The sequence below is a fragment of the Micromys minutus genome (genome assembly GCF_963924665.1).
Source record: "Micromys minutus genome assembly, chromosome: 1".
Classification (NCBI taxonomy): domain Eukaryota; kingdom Metazoa; phylum Chordata; class Mammalia; order Rodentia; family Muridae; genus Micromys; species Micromys minutus.
Window position 1 is genome coordinate 232,551,661 of NC_137969.1, and position 16,655 is coordinate 232,568,315.

Sequence of the window (16,655 nt, forward strand, 5' to 3'; positions counted from 1 at the left end):
GTATATCACACATTTATCTAGGAGTGTAGATAATGCTGTCTACATATCAGAGAAGCCAGGAAAGCAGCCAATAATTACATTGCAGAGTGAAAACTGCTATGCTAGAGTTATACATTATGTCATGTGAGCAGGAAGGAAATTGACTAGCCTGAATGGTTAAAGGTAGTCAAGGTAAGAGTTTAAGAATAATTTCTCAGGCAGAGTTTGAGCTGAGACTAAATGGCAGATATTTCTCAGGTGAATTTATACAGCAAACTCATGTAAGACCTTGTCTGGTACAAGGAACCAAAGATTGTCCAATTAAACTGAGATAATGTGCATGTGGGATGTGATAGATGATTCTCTGGTGGAGAGTGGACATAGAATAGGTGATATTCTGTGTAAGGGGTTGGATTTATCCTGAAACTGCTCTATGGGGGTAACTGATATTTGGGTCTGATCTGTATCATGTGAAGATTTCCTGGCCCATTCCTCCAGAGTATTAACCGATGAGAGGTACAGGAGCTGGAGACAGAGAAAACAAGATGAGAAGTTCAGGTATGTATTCCAGGGAGAAGGGACAGGTTCATAGGCACTGCTACTCACTGGCCAAAGAAAGCCAAAAAAGATCCCTCCCAGAAGATGCTCAGAGTATCCAGGATGAAAACAAGTACTTTTCTCTGCTTGCACTTGAAAACAGAGACTCATTATGACAAAAGATTGCAAAGAATGACCATCTTGCATTTACACAAAGCTATATGAGCTTGTAGGAAGGATGTTGGTCCTACTCAGTGGAATAAAGATGCCATCAGTTTGAGAGGTTTTGTCTTGGTCATACTTCAGAGTGTGGTCATTCTATGGAACCTTCTGAAGCATATTGACCATTTCTTTAGGTCTTCAAGGTGGATCTCACTACAGAAAAAAAAAATCTCTGTAAAACTTTATCTATATAAGAAAGGAAGAAAACAAACAAACAAACAAACAAAATGAAAACCATGGGGAATAAAGCAGCCTCCTTCATATAGCCAGCCAGTTTGTCAGAACCACTTCTTTCTGTTCACTGTGGCTTTCCTTAACAGGTCTTAGTTTTAGAATTCAAGGTCTTCTTTACTAAAAATGTTGGCTTTTTTTGTTCCCAGCTAGTAAGCATGAAAGTGAGGCATCCAGGATTAATTAGCTCAGTGTGACAGGGGTTATATGATGGCTATTATAGAAGAAGGTTAATACTTTGGGGTCTGAGTGCCTTAAACATCTGAAGTTCTGTTAAGGCACTTTCTTTTTAAAATTTTACCTTTGAAATTATCCTGCACTGATTTATTCACTTAGGTAGGTGGGTGGCATTTGAGCGGAATACTTGAGTACATGCCCCTCTAGTGTAGTTCAGAGGACAATGCTTGGCAGCAAGTACCCTCCTTTTTTTATGCTGGGCCTGGGGAAGAAACCAAGGGTCACCAACTTTGTCCATTAGTGTCTTTATCCCCACTTACCATCTCATTGACCCTCTATTAATGCATTTCTAGAAGACATTGGCATTTACCTTTAGTTTGTGAGGGGCATTTTAATTTTCCAATTTTGTTACAAGGAACAGAGTTAGGATATTTTTCCCCTCATTTTCCTCAAAAATAATGGCTGAATCAGATTCTCTGTTGTATTTTATGTGGTGAGATGTAGCACCTGAATTAAAAGAACTCAGTTTTTCAAAAATGGTTGGCCTCATGGGAAATAATACAAGGGACAGAAATTAAGCTGAGTATCCCATAGCCATTCTTGGTTTTGTCCTTCGAGAATGAGGGATTGTGTCAATAAGACCTACACAGTATGACCCATACAATATGACCTACACAGTATGTTGTATCTCTGAACATCTTACCAAATTCATATCCAACTTAAACAGGAAGAAAAATAAATCCCACTTTTCCCATTCAGAAGCACTGATGATATCATGTATTAAAACTCACAGAGTACAGGAGAATGCTGCAGACTTGTAAATTATATCCTGCCATCTTACGGCCTATTCTGTTATCCCATTGATAAACTTTACACAAGTGATTTCACTTAATCCTCACCCCATGAAGTAGAATCATTTATATCCACATTATAGAGATGCAGAAACTAAGGTTAGTCGGCCACATTTATATTGATAGTAAATGACAGAAGTGAATTTTAAAGCTTCATTTCTTTTGCCACTGTGTCATAAGGTTTAAGTTGGTATTTGTCTATACTCTAAATACACATACTACACAATAGCCAGAAAGTATCTGCATGGCTTTAAGCTAGAGAGAGTTTTATGAAATATTAGATTGATTATTTCTAATGCTGTTTACTCAATGTCCATTATCTTAGCTATGCTTCTGATTGCTATGACCATGACCAAAAGCAAGTTGGGGAGTGAAGGTTATACTTCTATATTACACTGCATCACCAAAAGCATTCAGCACAGGAAGTCAAACAGGGCAGGACCCAGATACAGGAGCAGATGTGGCGGCCATGGAGGAGTGCTGCTCAGTGGCTTGCTCAGCCTGTTTTTGTTGTTTATGTGTTTGTTTTTTTTTATGGGACCCAGAACCACCAGTCCAGGGGTGGTACTACCCACAGGAGACTGGGCCCTCCCATATCACTCACTAGTTAAAATAAGTGCTTAACCTGCATTCATAAAGCAGGATCTTATAAGACTTGTTCCAATAAATTTTCTCCTGGCAGATGACTGTAGATTGCATCATGTTAACATATAAGTACCCAGCACACTATGCCTCATTTTCCCCCTTTCTTCTTCTCTGCCTCCTCTTCCTCCTCCTCTTTATCCTCCTCTTCTTTCTCTCTCTCCCTCTTTGTGCCTCTCTCTGTCTCTCTCTGTTTTTCTGTCTATCTCTTACTCTCTGTGTCTCTCAGTCTCTCTGTCTGTCTCTCTGTCTGTCTGTCTGTCTGTCTCTCTCTCTCTCTCTCTCTCTCTCTCTCTCATATTTTTACCTACCTTGTGACATATAATGAAGACTTAGTTTAAGTTTTTAAAGTCACTGACTATACGTTCTTTGTTGTCTTTGACCTTCAAAAGGGGAGTGATGTCATTGTTGGATATCTGTGGTTCAGGTACCCCAAGAATAGGGGGATTGAAGCAAGAAGGATTTTGATAACAACTGTTTTGACTTTCTTTATCACCCCTCCTCTACCTGTGAGCTCCTGCCTCTTTATTGCTGTGGAATATTTTCTCACCATTTGGGCATAGGATTTGGTTCATGAATCTTTGATGACATAGGTGTTCTGTGGCCTGTTCCATAACATAGATTCTTAGCAGTTTGGCAAGCCAATTGACAAGACAAAGCATGAGGTAGCTTTCAGTGGATGATGCTGGGATCATTATATACCACTAAAGTCAAAGCATGGAACAAATCCATTTGTCTGAGATGTTGCTGGTTAAACACAGACCGTGGATCAGAAGCTACCGGGGAGAAGCTTCATCAGCACATCTTAAGTCTCAACCCCTCTCATTGCTATATTGCAATATAGTATCCTCAGTGTATCATGAAAGGGATGAAGTAGCTGAAGCGCACTGGAGTTACTGAAATTGCCACTAATGTGTTGCTGCTAAGGTATGAGCAACTGAACATCTTTGGTAAGAGAGACTGTGATGCCTTGGTGAGCACTGACATGGCCCCAGTTCTACCTTCATGGTAGAAGCTGATGCTGGTTCAGCAGTGTTCATCAGCAGTAAGCTGGGGCACTGAGACATATGTTTGGTTACATTCTGCTTAGGCAGTGTGGGAGAACAGTCCATTCTGTTAACAGGGTCATGAGTTTCCTCATGTCAAGGGTCTGTAGATCGAAAATATTCTCTGTTAACTTCATTTTCTAGAATACAAAGAGGAAGTGACAAAGTCAGGAGGAATGGCCTCAGAGGTGTATTTGGGAAGGATTGGTTCTCCAATGAGAACATGGGGCCATTCTTGGTGAGAAAAACAATTCTTGATCAGGAAGGATCTGTCTGTGGCAGCTGTCAGATTATCATCTAACAACAACAGAATAAAAAATAAACAAGCATTGTAAATAAAAGTAGACATCAGACAGCAATGCAATAGCATGCCATGCCAACCATAGCCATTGTCACGTTTCCTTTCTGGTGTAGTCAAGTTAGCTGCTATCAAAAGGTATACAGTGGGAAAATTTGATGGAAAAGTCCCCCACATACCGCCATGACCCACATGAACATGTTTTTAATTTTATTTTCTTCCAAAGGTTATTATTTGTATGGAATAAATATTGAATGGAACATATATGTTAATTAAATACATGGCAATATAATATACTTTGCTAATAATTTGCTATAAGTGCTATCATTTAGAAATTTTATTCTATATTTAATTCAATTTTTTATTTGACATAATTCTTGCTGTACCTGGGTATGATGACACAAGAGAATGCTAATTCAATTTATGGTGAGCCTACATGTTTTTCTTCATTTCATTTTGGTTGTTTGTTGAGTCAGGGTTTTTCTGTGTACCCCTGGGTTTTCTGGAATTTACTTTGTAGACCAGGCTAGCCTCAAAATCAGAGATCCATCTGCCTCTACCTCCCAAGTACAGAGATTAAAGGTGTGTAACACCAGGCCCAGCAGAATGTACCTCATTTTTAAGTTAGAAGAAAAAGCATGGTCTACCATATACTACTTAAAATAAAAAATGAAACAAAAACAAAAACAAAAACAAAGCCAGAAAACCAAACACAATAGAAATCCAAAAACAAAAACAAAAACAAAAAAAAAAAAGAGCTACAAGACAGAATTTGTTTATATAGACTACAATTAATAAATTCTAGAGAAAAATTTTCTTCAGGAAAAATTGTTTTAAACCTAATGAAATAAGCCCTTCACTCTCCCTTTCAAGCTTTCTTTCTTCTTTCCCTCTCTTTCTCTTCTATCTTTTCTTCTTCTTTCTCCCCCTCTTTTCTTTCCTTCTTTCTTTCTTTCATATCTCTTTTCCTTGACCTTCCTTCCCTCCTTTTAATCCTTTATTCATTCACTACTGACTTATGAGTCCTCACTCCATACATAGTTGTCAAACCCTTGAGTTACAACCCTTTAGCAAACATCTAGCTCCAAAAATATTTGCACTACAAATCATAACAGTAATCAAAATTATATTATGAAGAGGGTTGCATCATTGGGTAGACCAAATGCTCCATTAGAAATACTAAGTGTAAATGTAAACCAAGTAGGACCTCAACCTTTGAGGGACTAAACATCTCATTACTAATATAAAACCACTAGAGAAAAAGATAGAAAATGGTCTATAATATTTGATTTGGCAAGGTTTCCTGCACATGACACTCAAAATACAGAGAGCAAATTATATATATATATGTATCTATATGTGTACATGTGTGTAGAGTATGGACATACCCTATGGATTATGAAGAAGCAATTACAAATCAAATATTTATTTATAGATAAATATTTCAAGTATATAAAAATACTACCAAGTAACTGGTGAGCAAATGATTCATTAAAAATGTGAATAAAATATTTAAATACCTATATGTATAAGAAATATGAAAACCTTTTCACCACAAATCATTGAGGAAACAGATGTTAAACTATAACAAGTTAGTAACTCATATCTGTTAGACTGACTATGGTGGGAAAAATGATAAATTGGCAGGAAAGTGGAGAAGAGTGAATCATTATATGTTGTTGGTGGGAATGTAAATTAATGTAGTAATTACAGAAAACAGTATGGAAGTTCTTCAGAAAACTAAAAATAGAATTAGCATATGATCTAACGATACTACTTCTGGGCACATATCCAAAGGAATTAAAATCAATATGTCAAAGAGATCTCTCTATTCTGATGTTCGCTGCAATGCTGTGTATAATAGCTAAGAAGTAGAAAAGGAGCTAGTTGTGGCCATCAGAAAAATGGATAGAGAAAAATGACTCAGATGTATATAATCAGCCTTCAAAAAGTAAAGCACTGGGCTAGGGACACAACTCAGTTAACAAAGTGCTTGCTGCATAAGCACAAGTACCCAAGTTCAAGCCCTAGAGCCCCTGATGAAAAAGGATGGGGAGGCAGCTGGAATAACAGAGTAGGCAATGAGTTTAATAGAAATGTATTGTATGAAAATGCTGAGGAGTTAAATATACTGCAGAACAACAACAACAGTAAACAGACAAAACATCAGGACATGGTGGTGAGTACCTGCAATAGTGTCACTGGGGAAGGGAAACATGCAGATTCTTGAGGCTCTTTGGTCAGCCACCTTACTCTGTCTGGTGAGTTCTAGGCCAGTGATAAAGGAGATGATACTGTTTGAACGATAGCTGAGTCTGATCTCTGACCATATATGCTCATGCACGCATGTGTACTTCTATCCCCACATATGCATGTACCAATGTGTGCACACACATGCACACAATGAAAGAAAAGGGGAGACTGTATTCATGACAATAATAATGAAAGTGATTGTGTAAAGTAAAATTAGTAATCATAGAAAGACAAATATATAATCTCATTTTCTTAGAATATAAATAATTACAGTGACAGATACAGAAGCTAGGAGAGGAGCTGGATGCAGATGATGGAGATATTGGTCCAAGGCTTTAGCTAGACAAGAAGACTAAACCTGGGTGGTATATTGCACGGGATGGCAATCATAATTGTAAATTACAATGCATTGGATGTTTTAAAAGGTTGGGATCCTATTTCAAATTCAGTTTTGAAATCTATTTCTATGACCATACAAAAAGTGATATGAGGTGATGCATTAGTTATCTTGTGTTACTCTTTGTTATAAATATATAAACAAAGTTACACATTGTGAATCAAAAATATGCAAGTATTATCTGTCCATTAGCAGAAAGAATTCAACAAACAATTTAATTAATAGGTCATATTATTGTTAAGTAAAGCATACAGAAAGACCTGATGATGGAATGATGATACTGGTTGGGCTTCCTCATAGGGTCACTTGAATATGCTCTCTCTGAGCTAAAACTCCGATAAAGGATGATCATGAGTTTTGGAAATCTACATGAGGGGTTGCTCACCCTCTGGCTACAGCAGATGCAAAAGAACTAGAGGATCAAGATAGGCTTCAAGTCTAGAACAATAGACCTGGAACGTGAGACAAGGTGTTAGAAAGTTATGGAGAGCCTACTACGACTCAGACTCTGGATCCAGCCCCCAAGATGTAGGGTTTCCTGGGGTCTGGAAATGTGGTTGGCTCACAAACTTTGGGATGTTGCTCATGGAATAAGTCAGTGACAACAGTCTGAATATCAGCATGTTAGAGAGGCAGGAAAGATGCTGGTACACAGTGATCTGGGGATGGCTGGTAGGTGGTGTAACAGGAATAGGAGGCAGGATACTTGTGATCACAACCTTGGAAAGAGCTCCATGTCTGGTTGTGAACTTATGTGAAGTCACTGGACATTCAGACGGACAGTGATGACACAGGCAGTCCTTGAGTACGACCTGTATGATGTTCACTCTTATGGGATGAGGAACAGCTTAGAAGAATTTGGAAATGATCTGTAATTGCCTTTCTTTTTTATGGCAAAAAAAGGGTGTACATTTAGAATTAGCCATCTAGACTCAGTTGAGATGATCTCAATCTTGTTGGCAACATCTAGAGCATCACAATCAGGAGCCAAGCAAATATATGCCTTCTCATCTCCGTCAGGCCTTATTAGGGTATTGACTTTGGCCACATCAATGTCATAGAGTTTCTTCAAAGCCTGTTTGTTGACCCTGACATCCACAAGCATGTTGTCCTCTACTTTTTTTCATGGCTGACTAGTGGTCAGTGGGAATTTGATGATAGCATAGTGGTCTAGCTTGTTTCTCCTTGGTGCACTCTTTTGAGGATAATTTGGCTGCCTCTGGAGCTGCAGGGTCTTAGGTTGCAGGAATGTGGGCGATGTTCAGATCTTTTTTTTTTTTTTTTTTTGTGTCTGTGGATGCCTTTCAGCACTGCCTTCTCAGCTTTCCATGCCTTTGCTTTGGCTTCGGTTTTGGGAAGGGCAGGAGCTTCCTTCTTCACTTCTGGCACCATCTTGGCAAAAAGGTGTAACTCCCTTTCTATTGGATTTCTGAACAACCTTTAATGGATGCAAACGACTTATGTCTGTCTTCTATTGCAGACTAAAGTCTCACTTTCTCATTCAGGGTTTAAAAGTATGAGACAAAGGAAAATTATAAGCAGTTCATATCAGTCATATGCGGAGACACTTTCTTTGAATGCATGTATTCCTAATGCAGAAAGGACTTACCCAAAGCATAATACATGACTTCTAAAAAGCATGCAGCAGTTGGTCTTCTAATAACAAATACTAAAAAACAGATACATAAAAAGTTAATTGCTATTATAAGTAGAAGATGGTAGAATGTATAATAAAATGCTAAATTGAACTTTATCACATGGAAACATTAATGCTGCAGATAATGTGTGTGGCCACTAAGAAGGGGAAGAATTCTGCTTATAGTTACTGGAGAATATTTGATCTGGGGGTGGTGTGCAGACTGGTCTTTAAAAATGGCTAAAATATGGCAGTTAGCGAGGAGGAGAATGGTTTTTCTCTACATTCAGTAACCATGCAAAGAACTGCTGTGTTTTCTCAAAGTTTCTGCCTTTCCAGGAGAAACCTTCCATGTGTTTCCGATTCTTGAGCACAGTTGAATTACCAGTCCATTGTCTGGTGAGAGCTGTTTGGCTCAGGCGCCCTGTGGATTTCTCAGACACTTTTATCCTTTGAAAGAAGCTGTCCTGATTTGCCATTGTTAATGAAACTTGCAGGACACAATGCTCCAGTTTAAGACCCACTGAGAACATGACCATGTACCTCCTTTCATCTCCACATGGGGGAACCACATAGCAAATAGGAGCCTCAGAAGCCCAGCAGTGGTGTTGTTCCCTCAGTGGTAGTAATTGTCTTGAACTTTCTTATGTCATATCCTAATAGCTTTGTCTCATGAGTGATAGCTTGTTCTGCTTCTACCCTTTATGAATAAATACAAAATGTCTTGCCACCTAGAAGGTATAGCCTCTCTAGTACTTTTTCTCTTTTGAACATACACCCTTAAAATCCTGCCTGGCCACATTTAATAGTCTGTGCTTGTGTGAAGCTTAGCTTGGAAAATGCAAAAAGATGCAGTAATTGCAATAAATATATTTTCTCTACTCTGTCAAGTGCGTTTATGCATTAATACACTGGTTGAGACATAGGGCCCATCTCCTTTGCTGACGATCTTGGGAAATCTGGATTTATCCTGAATTTTACATTACTTCCTGTTACCTCAGATATTACTATTTATAATTTAGCTATATAATTTAGCCCTGAGGCTAAAGTATAAGTTAAGCATGAATAGAGAAAGGTTGAAGATTGGTTTCAGATTAACCAAAAAGAATGATTTTAATGACAGTCTGAAGGGGTGAGATTGCAAAGCCCATATATATATATATATATGTACATATATATATGGAAAACAGATTAGAATGACTTGGAAGTAGATATACTGGCTTAAAAATTATGTACATGTACCACTATATTTAGATAAAATTAGGTAAAGACACATAAAAATAGAAATAATGATGAAAGAAAATTACCCAGGGTTTACTACTTTCTCCTTACAATAAAATAATTTTCTTGCATCTTATAGTCTAGAAATACCCTATGGGTAGACACACCTTATTATGTATATGAAATCTCTAAGTAAAATAGTGTGTAGTGTGGTAGCTTTCAACCTGGGGCTTGCATTAGAATTTTTGAAGGTTGTGTAGATGGATTTGTCTCCTCCAAAGCATCCAGTTCGACAGACTTATGGTGTTCCCCAAGAATTTGTAGTTCTTTAATACACAGATGACTGTTCTGAGATTGCACTCTGGGAATTCTCTGGTAAAGAAGTAGTCTCAGTATTAGTCTCTCTAACATAGGCATTAGCATTCTTAAAGAAATGGGGCACCATAGGTAAGTTAGTTTAATGCTATAAATCTATGGAATGAAGTTTATCATAATTACCTATTCAAGCTTCTTGGGGGACTTAATAACACAATTTCCATAAATTGCTTAACAACTATAGGACACAGCACACTTGAGCTAATTTTCCCTCCTTGTCCTTTATAATTCTTATCAGTGTAACATTATAGAACAGACTTAGGAACTTTTAGTTTTGGGGTAAAACGTGGTACTTTATTTCATTAGAATTGTGAGAATACATTTTTTCACTTTAACATTATTCAAGTACAAATCCCTGATCCAAATGAGGTGTCTTTCTTATTGAATGATAGAACTTGAAACTTTTATTAAAAGTCTACCTAAAGAAGAACATGCGTTCAGCCCTCTCCCTTTTCTGTTGTAATCATTGATAATGTGTGGCCAAGTCTGGATTTCTGTCATACTTTGTATATACTGAATTCTGTTGCATGTGATGGAGTTGATATTTTTGATGGATGCGTTTTTGAATGTGTGGGGGCATGATGGTGGTAGAATTAGGTGATGTCTTAGTTGATTATTTTTTTAATGTTTGTTCTGCTCTTCTTTTTCACCCAACACCCTTCATTTTTGTGCACTGCCAGGACCCAGTACAACCTGTCAGGAGGATTCATGTGCCAACCAAGGAGTTTGCATGCAGCAGTGGGAAGGCTTCACCTGTGACTGCTCCATGACATCATATTCTGGAAACCAGTGCAATGACCGTGAGTGTACAGTTTTTTTTACTGGGGATGTTTTGAAATGGCTTTAAGAAATCTTGAGGAGAAATGTAGAAAATAATGATGCACATAACTGTTCTTTATATATAAACATTTCTAATTTTTAAGTATGACACACATGCAGAGTATATTTAGTTCATGTTGAGAGAGCCTATGATTATGACTTTGCCCTTTAGTGGTGCAGCAGGTACACTGATTGATTTAGGTCTAATTAAGAACTGGTTTCATGGATGTGACCCAATGCTGCTATTGAAAATGTTTCAGTGTAATGAGTATCAGTCACTCCTCACCTTGTCATTCTTCCTCATTATTGTATCATTTTTCTAACCATGGCCATGCTTGAGCCTTGTCAAAAGAATCTGACTAACCTGCCTTAGCTGGCCCTTCTTATTATCTGAGTTTTGTACAGCTTTCATGGTAGACATAAACATCATAATATAAACTCATTGGAATATGTGGTTATAAAACAAGTACACTTGGTTACTGGATTGATGAGTGATGTCATATTGAGGAGTGCTTGCCATGAGTAGTATCCATTGTGTCTACATAGTTTAACTGGATTCCTTATTAATCAGATTTTATCATGTGTGTAGGCATCTCTTGCAGCTTCCATTTTAGTTTTGTCTTTGGTATGCTAAACGCGAACAAATGAGAATCTAGAGAAAACATTATGTGCAAGGATATCTGAAGAATGGCTCAGTCCCTATGCTGGGTACTTCAGTGTGACTGAGAATCTGGTTTCCATATTTATGATTTAAAAAGTGCTATTCTACTCTGAAACAAACAGTTATGGTCTAATCTAGCACCAGGGGGAATTGTGCTATCTGCTTCTTCTTGTCCCTCCAATTTGTCTGTGGAAGACTCACTAGGACCCATTTGTTTCCTCTTACTGGTGTCATAATGCCTCTTTAGCCTCACAAGCTTATTCCCATTGCACATAGACGCAAAAAGCAGGTAGAAAAAATGACCAGAAAGCGACTGCACACAGAAGCAACAAAAAGGTAAGCTTCTCTAATGATCAATGGTGTGCACAACATTCCAAAGGTATGTATGGATTTTTCTATCATTGATGAGTTGCTTTGTCATATGGGTCAAGTGTTTTCAGGTAAAGATTAATGAAGACTCATTCTAGGTTTCTGTTATTTCTGAGTGAAACTTGGGCAATTTATTGGTGTATAATGAAGCATGTGGATCAGAATTGGTAAAATGTTATTGCTTTTTATAGTCTGAGTTTCAAAGCATAAACACTTGGAAACATGTATTTTAGATATTATATTATTAACAACATTCTGTATCTTTTACTCATGGAAGACTTAAGAAAGCAAATCACTCACACTGTTTGGCTTGCCTTCTTTGGGAGACTGTACAAGGATGTCTGTTACATGTGGTGGTATGTAAATATGAGACATAGCATTTTTATCACTGAGCGAGATAAGTACACAAAAGCCAGATGCATTCATTGGATATGACAATGAACTTCTAACAAAACTCAAGGAAATATATAAAAATACAATGTTGACTAAAAGTCTTGCAATGGGTATTCACTCCTTTATCCAATGTTTGACACCTATACTCTTTTTAGGATCTTGTGTTTAGAATTAGCATTAGAGCCAGTTTGCTGTGCCTAAAACCAACTTCACTATTTTATCTTAGAAACCATTGTTTTCTATATTGAACTTGACTCTTAGAGTTGTAATTTTCTATTTCGCTGCATAAATACCCTTAAAGTGAAACTTACTGTCTGTTATTCTGTGCCGTTCTTATGTTAATAAATTCATAAGCTTAGTCTATGTGAGAAGTAGAAAGAATATCATTGTTTTGTGTCACTAGAAGAGTTCATTCAATAAGCTCATGTATTGCATAAATAAAGTTATGGCTTTGTTGGGGAGGGACCAAAAGAAAAAGAAAGAATAAAATGAGTTAATAAAAAAGAATGGAAAGGATAAAATATAGAGAATTTATGTAATCAGATCATATATAAAAGATCATAAGGTGTTTTAATAATTAATTGTTTGGGTAACCTACCTGTTATAAGAAGCTCATCCTTGACTAAATTAATACATTTGTGGTACCAATAAAATAAGGCCTTTGCTTAAGTTTTGGAAAATGGGATCTGTACAATATTTTCTTTATTACCTATCTACCTTTCCATTTTTATCTATTATTTATCTTCTATTTGTCTGTCTATCATCTATCTCTCTATCATGATAATCATTTAACCTTTACATATCTGTTATCTATGTATTATATATCATCTATGTATCTTTTTATTCCTTCCTATAATCAATCTATCTATCTATCTATCTATCTATCTATCTATCTATCTATCTACTATGTATCTATCTCAAGCTGTTTATTATTTATATTCAATTTGTTATCTATTTGTCTTCTATGTATTACCTGGCTTTCTATATGAGTACCTATCATCTATCTATCAAGCATATCTTTCTATTATCTATATATCTTCTATCTATGTATCTATTTATTTATATATCATCTTTATATCTATTTATCATTTATCTACCAATCCATCTGCCCATTTATCTAATTAAAATAAATTATATTTCTTGCAATCTTACTGTGATGCCATGTGAATTTGGGTAGATATAAAATCCAAAGATAAAAAACACTTGGTGAAAGGGGAGTTTGAATCTGCCCTGTCATTTTCCACGAGTCTTGGTGAAACTGATTGATCCTTAATTAGTGGAATGTAAATCATGTTAGTTTATTATTGTATACTTAATAATAGAAACTTGATCAGCAGAGAAATGGCTAAGTTTTATATTTTCCAAGAGAGATATTTAGCTGATACATTTTTTTAAAGCTTTCTAGAAAAGTATAAATGTCTGGGTCTTGGTCATTTATTCTAAAGTTGGATCTAACACTAATGAACTATGAATATTCATCAAAGTTGTTTTTGTTGTATAATTTTGAGATGCTGGCACATTGATATTGTTTCCAGGAGTATGATGTACATTTGAATCTTTAATCCATGGTTTGATAGAGCAAGCCTGAGTGGCTTTTATTTTTATCATTATCTTGGGTTGACGAGTGTGGTGACATGAATATCAGCTCACAAAGATGGCCCCACATTCAGGAGCTGATTACTGTGTGAGAGAGTGACTGTCTTGTGTGGGACAGAGAAAGAAGTCAAATGACTAAAGACTCAAGTATAGTTGATTTACCAACAGCTACACACAGCTTAAGATATGACCTTCCACTGCTTTACGTAAACCATTAGGAGCTCTTCCTCTGAAGTCTGCCTTTGGGACTTTTTTGATACAATCAGAAGCAATTTTGGGTTAATGAGGGATTTTATGGAAAGACACAGACATTTGCTAAATAACATTCTCTAAAGATAGTATTTTGCTCCTCTGAAAATGTCAAACCCAAGAGGCTGACTTCTCTCAGTTAATCAGTACCATCTGAGGCCTAGCTGACAACACTTCTATTTGAGGATACAATTGAGGAAAAACAAAAGGAATGAAATGTAGTAACATAGTATTTTTAATATATTAAATTTTTGAGAATTTAATAATGCATACAGTGAATTTTGGTCATATTGATGCCCAACTGCTTCTGCTAGCTCATCTCAGATTCATCTATAATCTTTCTCAAATTTTAACCCTCTTTTAACTTATAGTTCAGTGTGCTTAGTTTGTGCTGTCCAAGTATTTCCTTATAGGTTAGACATGGGGCCACCCATTAGAGTATGATTATATCATTGCTAATGTTCCAGGGAACTAACCCTTAAAGAAAACAGATCCCCTCTTTCCTAGCAGTCACCACTGTCAACAGCTTCCCACCTAGGGGTAGGTGCTTATGAGCTCTTCTACTCTTCTTGATAAGAAATAATGGTTCTTACAGAAACATTCTTTTTAGATTTAAAAATAAATAAGCAAAGACTGGAGCCTGGGAAATTCTTGCATGTTCTCATCATTATATTTTCAGAAGAATCTAGAATCCTTTACCACATTGTATAACAGATCAACCCCTATTGGAAACTTGCTGTTGACTTTCTCTCTCTTCCACACTGCAAAAAGATAATCCTTATTCTCTACAAAGCTATATAAATTGTCATGTCTAGTCTAGGAACTTCATGAAAACATCTCTTTTAGACATTTTCCTTTTACTGTATTCTTAACCACCGACCATATTTGTAACAACCATTTGCACTCAGAAACAATTCTCAGATCTTATCAATTTTATGCTCTGGAGAAGCACATGTAAGACAACCCAGGCATACAAGCCCTGAGTACACATTGGTTGCCTGGCTTTAGGAATGAGACACTTGTATTGGCTTTGTGGGATGAGAAGAAGGGAATTAATGTGGGGCCTCGGGTACCCTCAGCAGACAGCTCTCCCCTGCTATACCATTAACTGTACATTGCAGGCTACTTGGTGGAGAAATTGCTGGGTTCACACTGGCATGTGATAATAGATGTTCTTTGAGTTCAACAAATCAATAGTGAGCAGCTGTGAATCGTGCAGATCGTGGAGTGTGAAGCACCTTTTCAAACACTTTTCTGCAGGAGTGGCTGTTAAGCCACGCTGCTGGGCATTGATTGGCCTTTTGCTCTTTATTTATTGTGTTGGTCTATTTATTTTTTTATGTCAGTTGGCATATTGATTACAACTGTTAAGAAAACACACTTCCCATCTAGTCTTTAGAAAAAAAATCCCAGCAATATCTCCATTATTTACTATGCAAACAAGTGGGTAGATGTACGCATATTAATTTTGTCTTTATATGCATACATAAGTATCATACTTGTACAGCACATTTATGTGTTTGGCTATGAGTTTCCAGGCTTCATTCATTATCATTTGTTCATCCAACCAACAAGCTTATTTGAGTTTACTTGTAAGACAATTACTTGTTGTCCAGAATATTCCTCATCTTTTATTAACTAGTCACATATTTCCTATTCACAGACACAGTCATAAATAAGACATGGCAGTCTCACGAGGAAGCCACATATCAAAGTGTTTCAGGAAAAAAAGAAAAGAGCACTTTATGGTCAGGAATCATAAAGGAAAGACAACTGGGTAGGGGGGTTAAAACTCCATGAGGAAGTGCCGATGCTCTTGGGGGCATTTCTGTTGAAGAATACACCTGAAAAATGTGTGTCTAGTAGGCAAATGTGGTGCAGAAGAGGAGAGAGAGCCACAAAGGAAAAGGAGCTATGCATCCTGCAAGTGAGATCAGATGCCTCTCACTGTTCAAAGTGGACACATTCTTCTCAGAAATGCTTTTTTAAGCATTGTGTCGTTAAAGTCATACATCTTTAAACTGTATTCTTGATTTATTTGATTACTATTGCATGTTAGGTACTTTAACAATATAAATGACTTTATTGCATTTACTAATCACTCTTATTAAAACCCAGGTTATATTTCTTGACAAAGAATTCAATTTCCCCTTTAATCTATTACAGTGCCTTAGATGTGTAGGACCTGAATCTTGACTAATGTCATTGAATTATTGATGAACATCAATCTTGGAAATTTATTTGTAATAAGCTAAAATCTGAGGATGCCTGTTAGTATATTTAACTTATTATGAAAGGTACATAGTCATTAACTAATTTGCTTTAGAATAAAACTGACTTGAATGCCATTTCTGTCTCTGACACTGTGAAATTTAATTGTTCATTTAGCTTTTTGAAGCCTTGGTTTTAATAGGAAGATACTAATTATTAAAAGCACTGTGATGGGTTTATTATTATACTAATAACATTTGACATTAGTTAAGTCCTTATCATATTCTTAGGAATATGATAACCTAGGACATTGATGAAGATGCCTTTATTTCCTTAAACATCCCAAGTCCCTCATAATAGGACACCATTTCTTGACTGTGACGTAGGGAAAGCTGAAGTCATGTGGAGCAGCTGAATGAATTCTTGAATCTAGGTTTGCTTGATATAAAAGATCACATTCTCATTAGCTTTGACTTAATGTAGTAATTATTG

The 16,655-nt window shown here is 36.6% G+C and overlaps 1 protein-coding gene across 16 annotated transcripts in view; it reads left to right on the forward strand.

The window, feature by feature from the left end:
• NRXN3 (neurexin 3) overlaps positions 1-16,655 on the forward strand; it is a gene marked incomplete at both ends in the record, with an annotated part of 1,482,596 nt that overhangs the window by 702,818 nt on the left and 763,123 nt on the right. For all 16 annotated transcript variants that reach the window (XM_080922160.1, XM_080922175.1, XM_080922171.1 and 13 more), the window contains one exon: positions 10,546-10,665. In XM_080922160.1, coding sequence (XP_080778286.1) covers positions 10,546-10,665 — 120 coding nt within the window. The remainder of the gene's footprint in view (positions 1-10,545; positions 10,666-16,655) is intronic.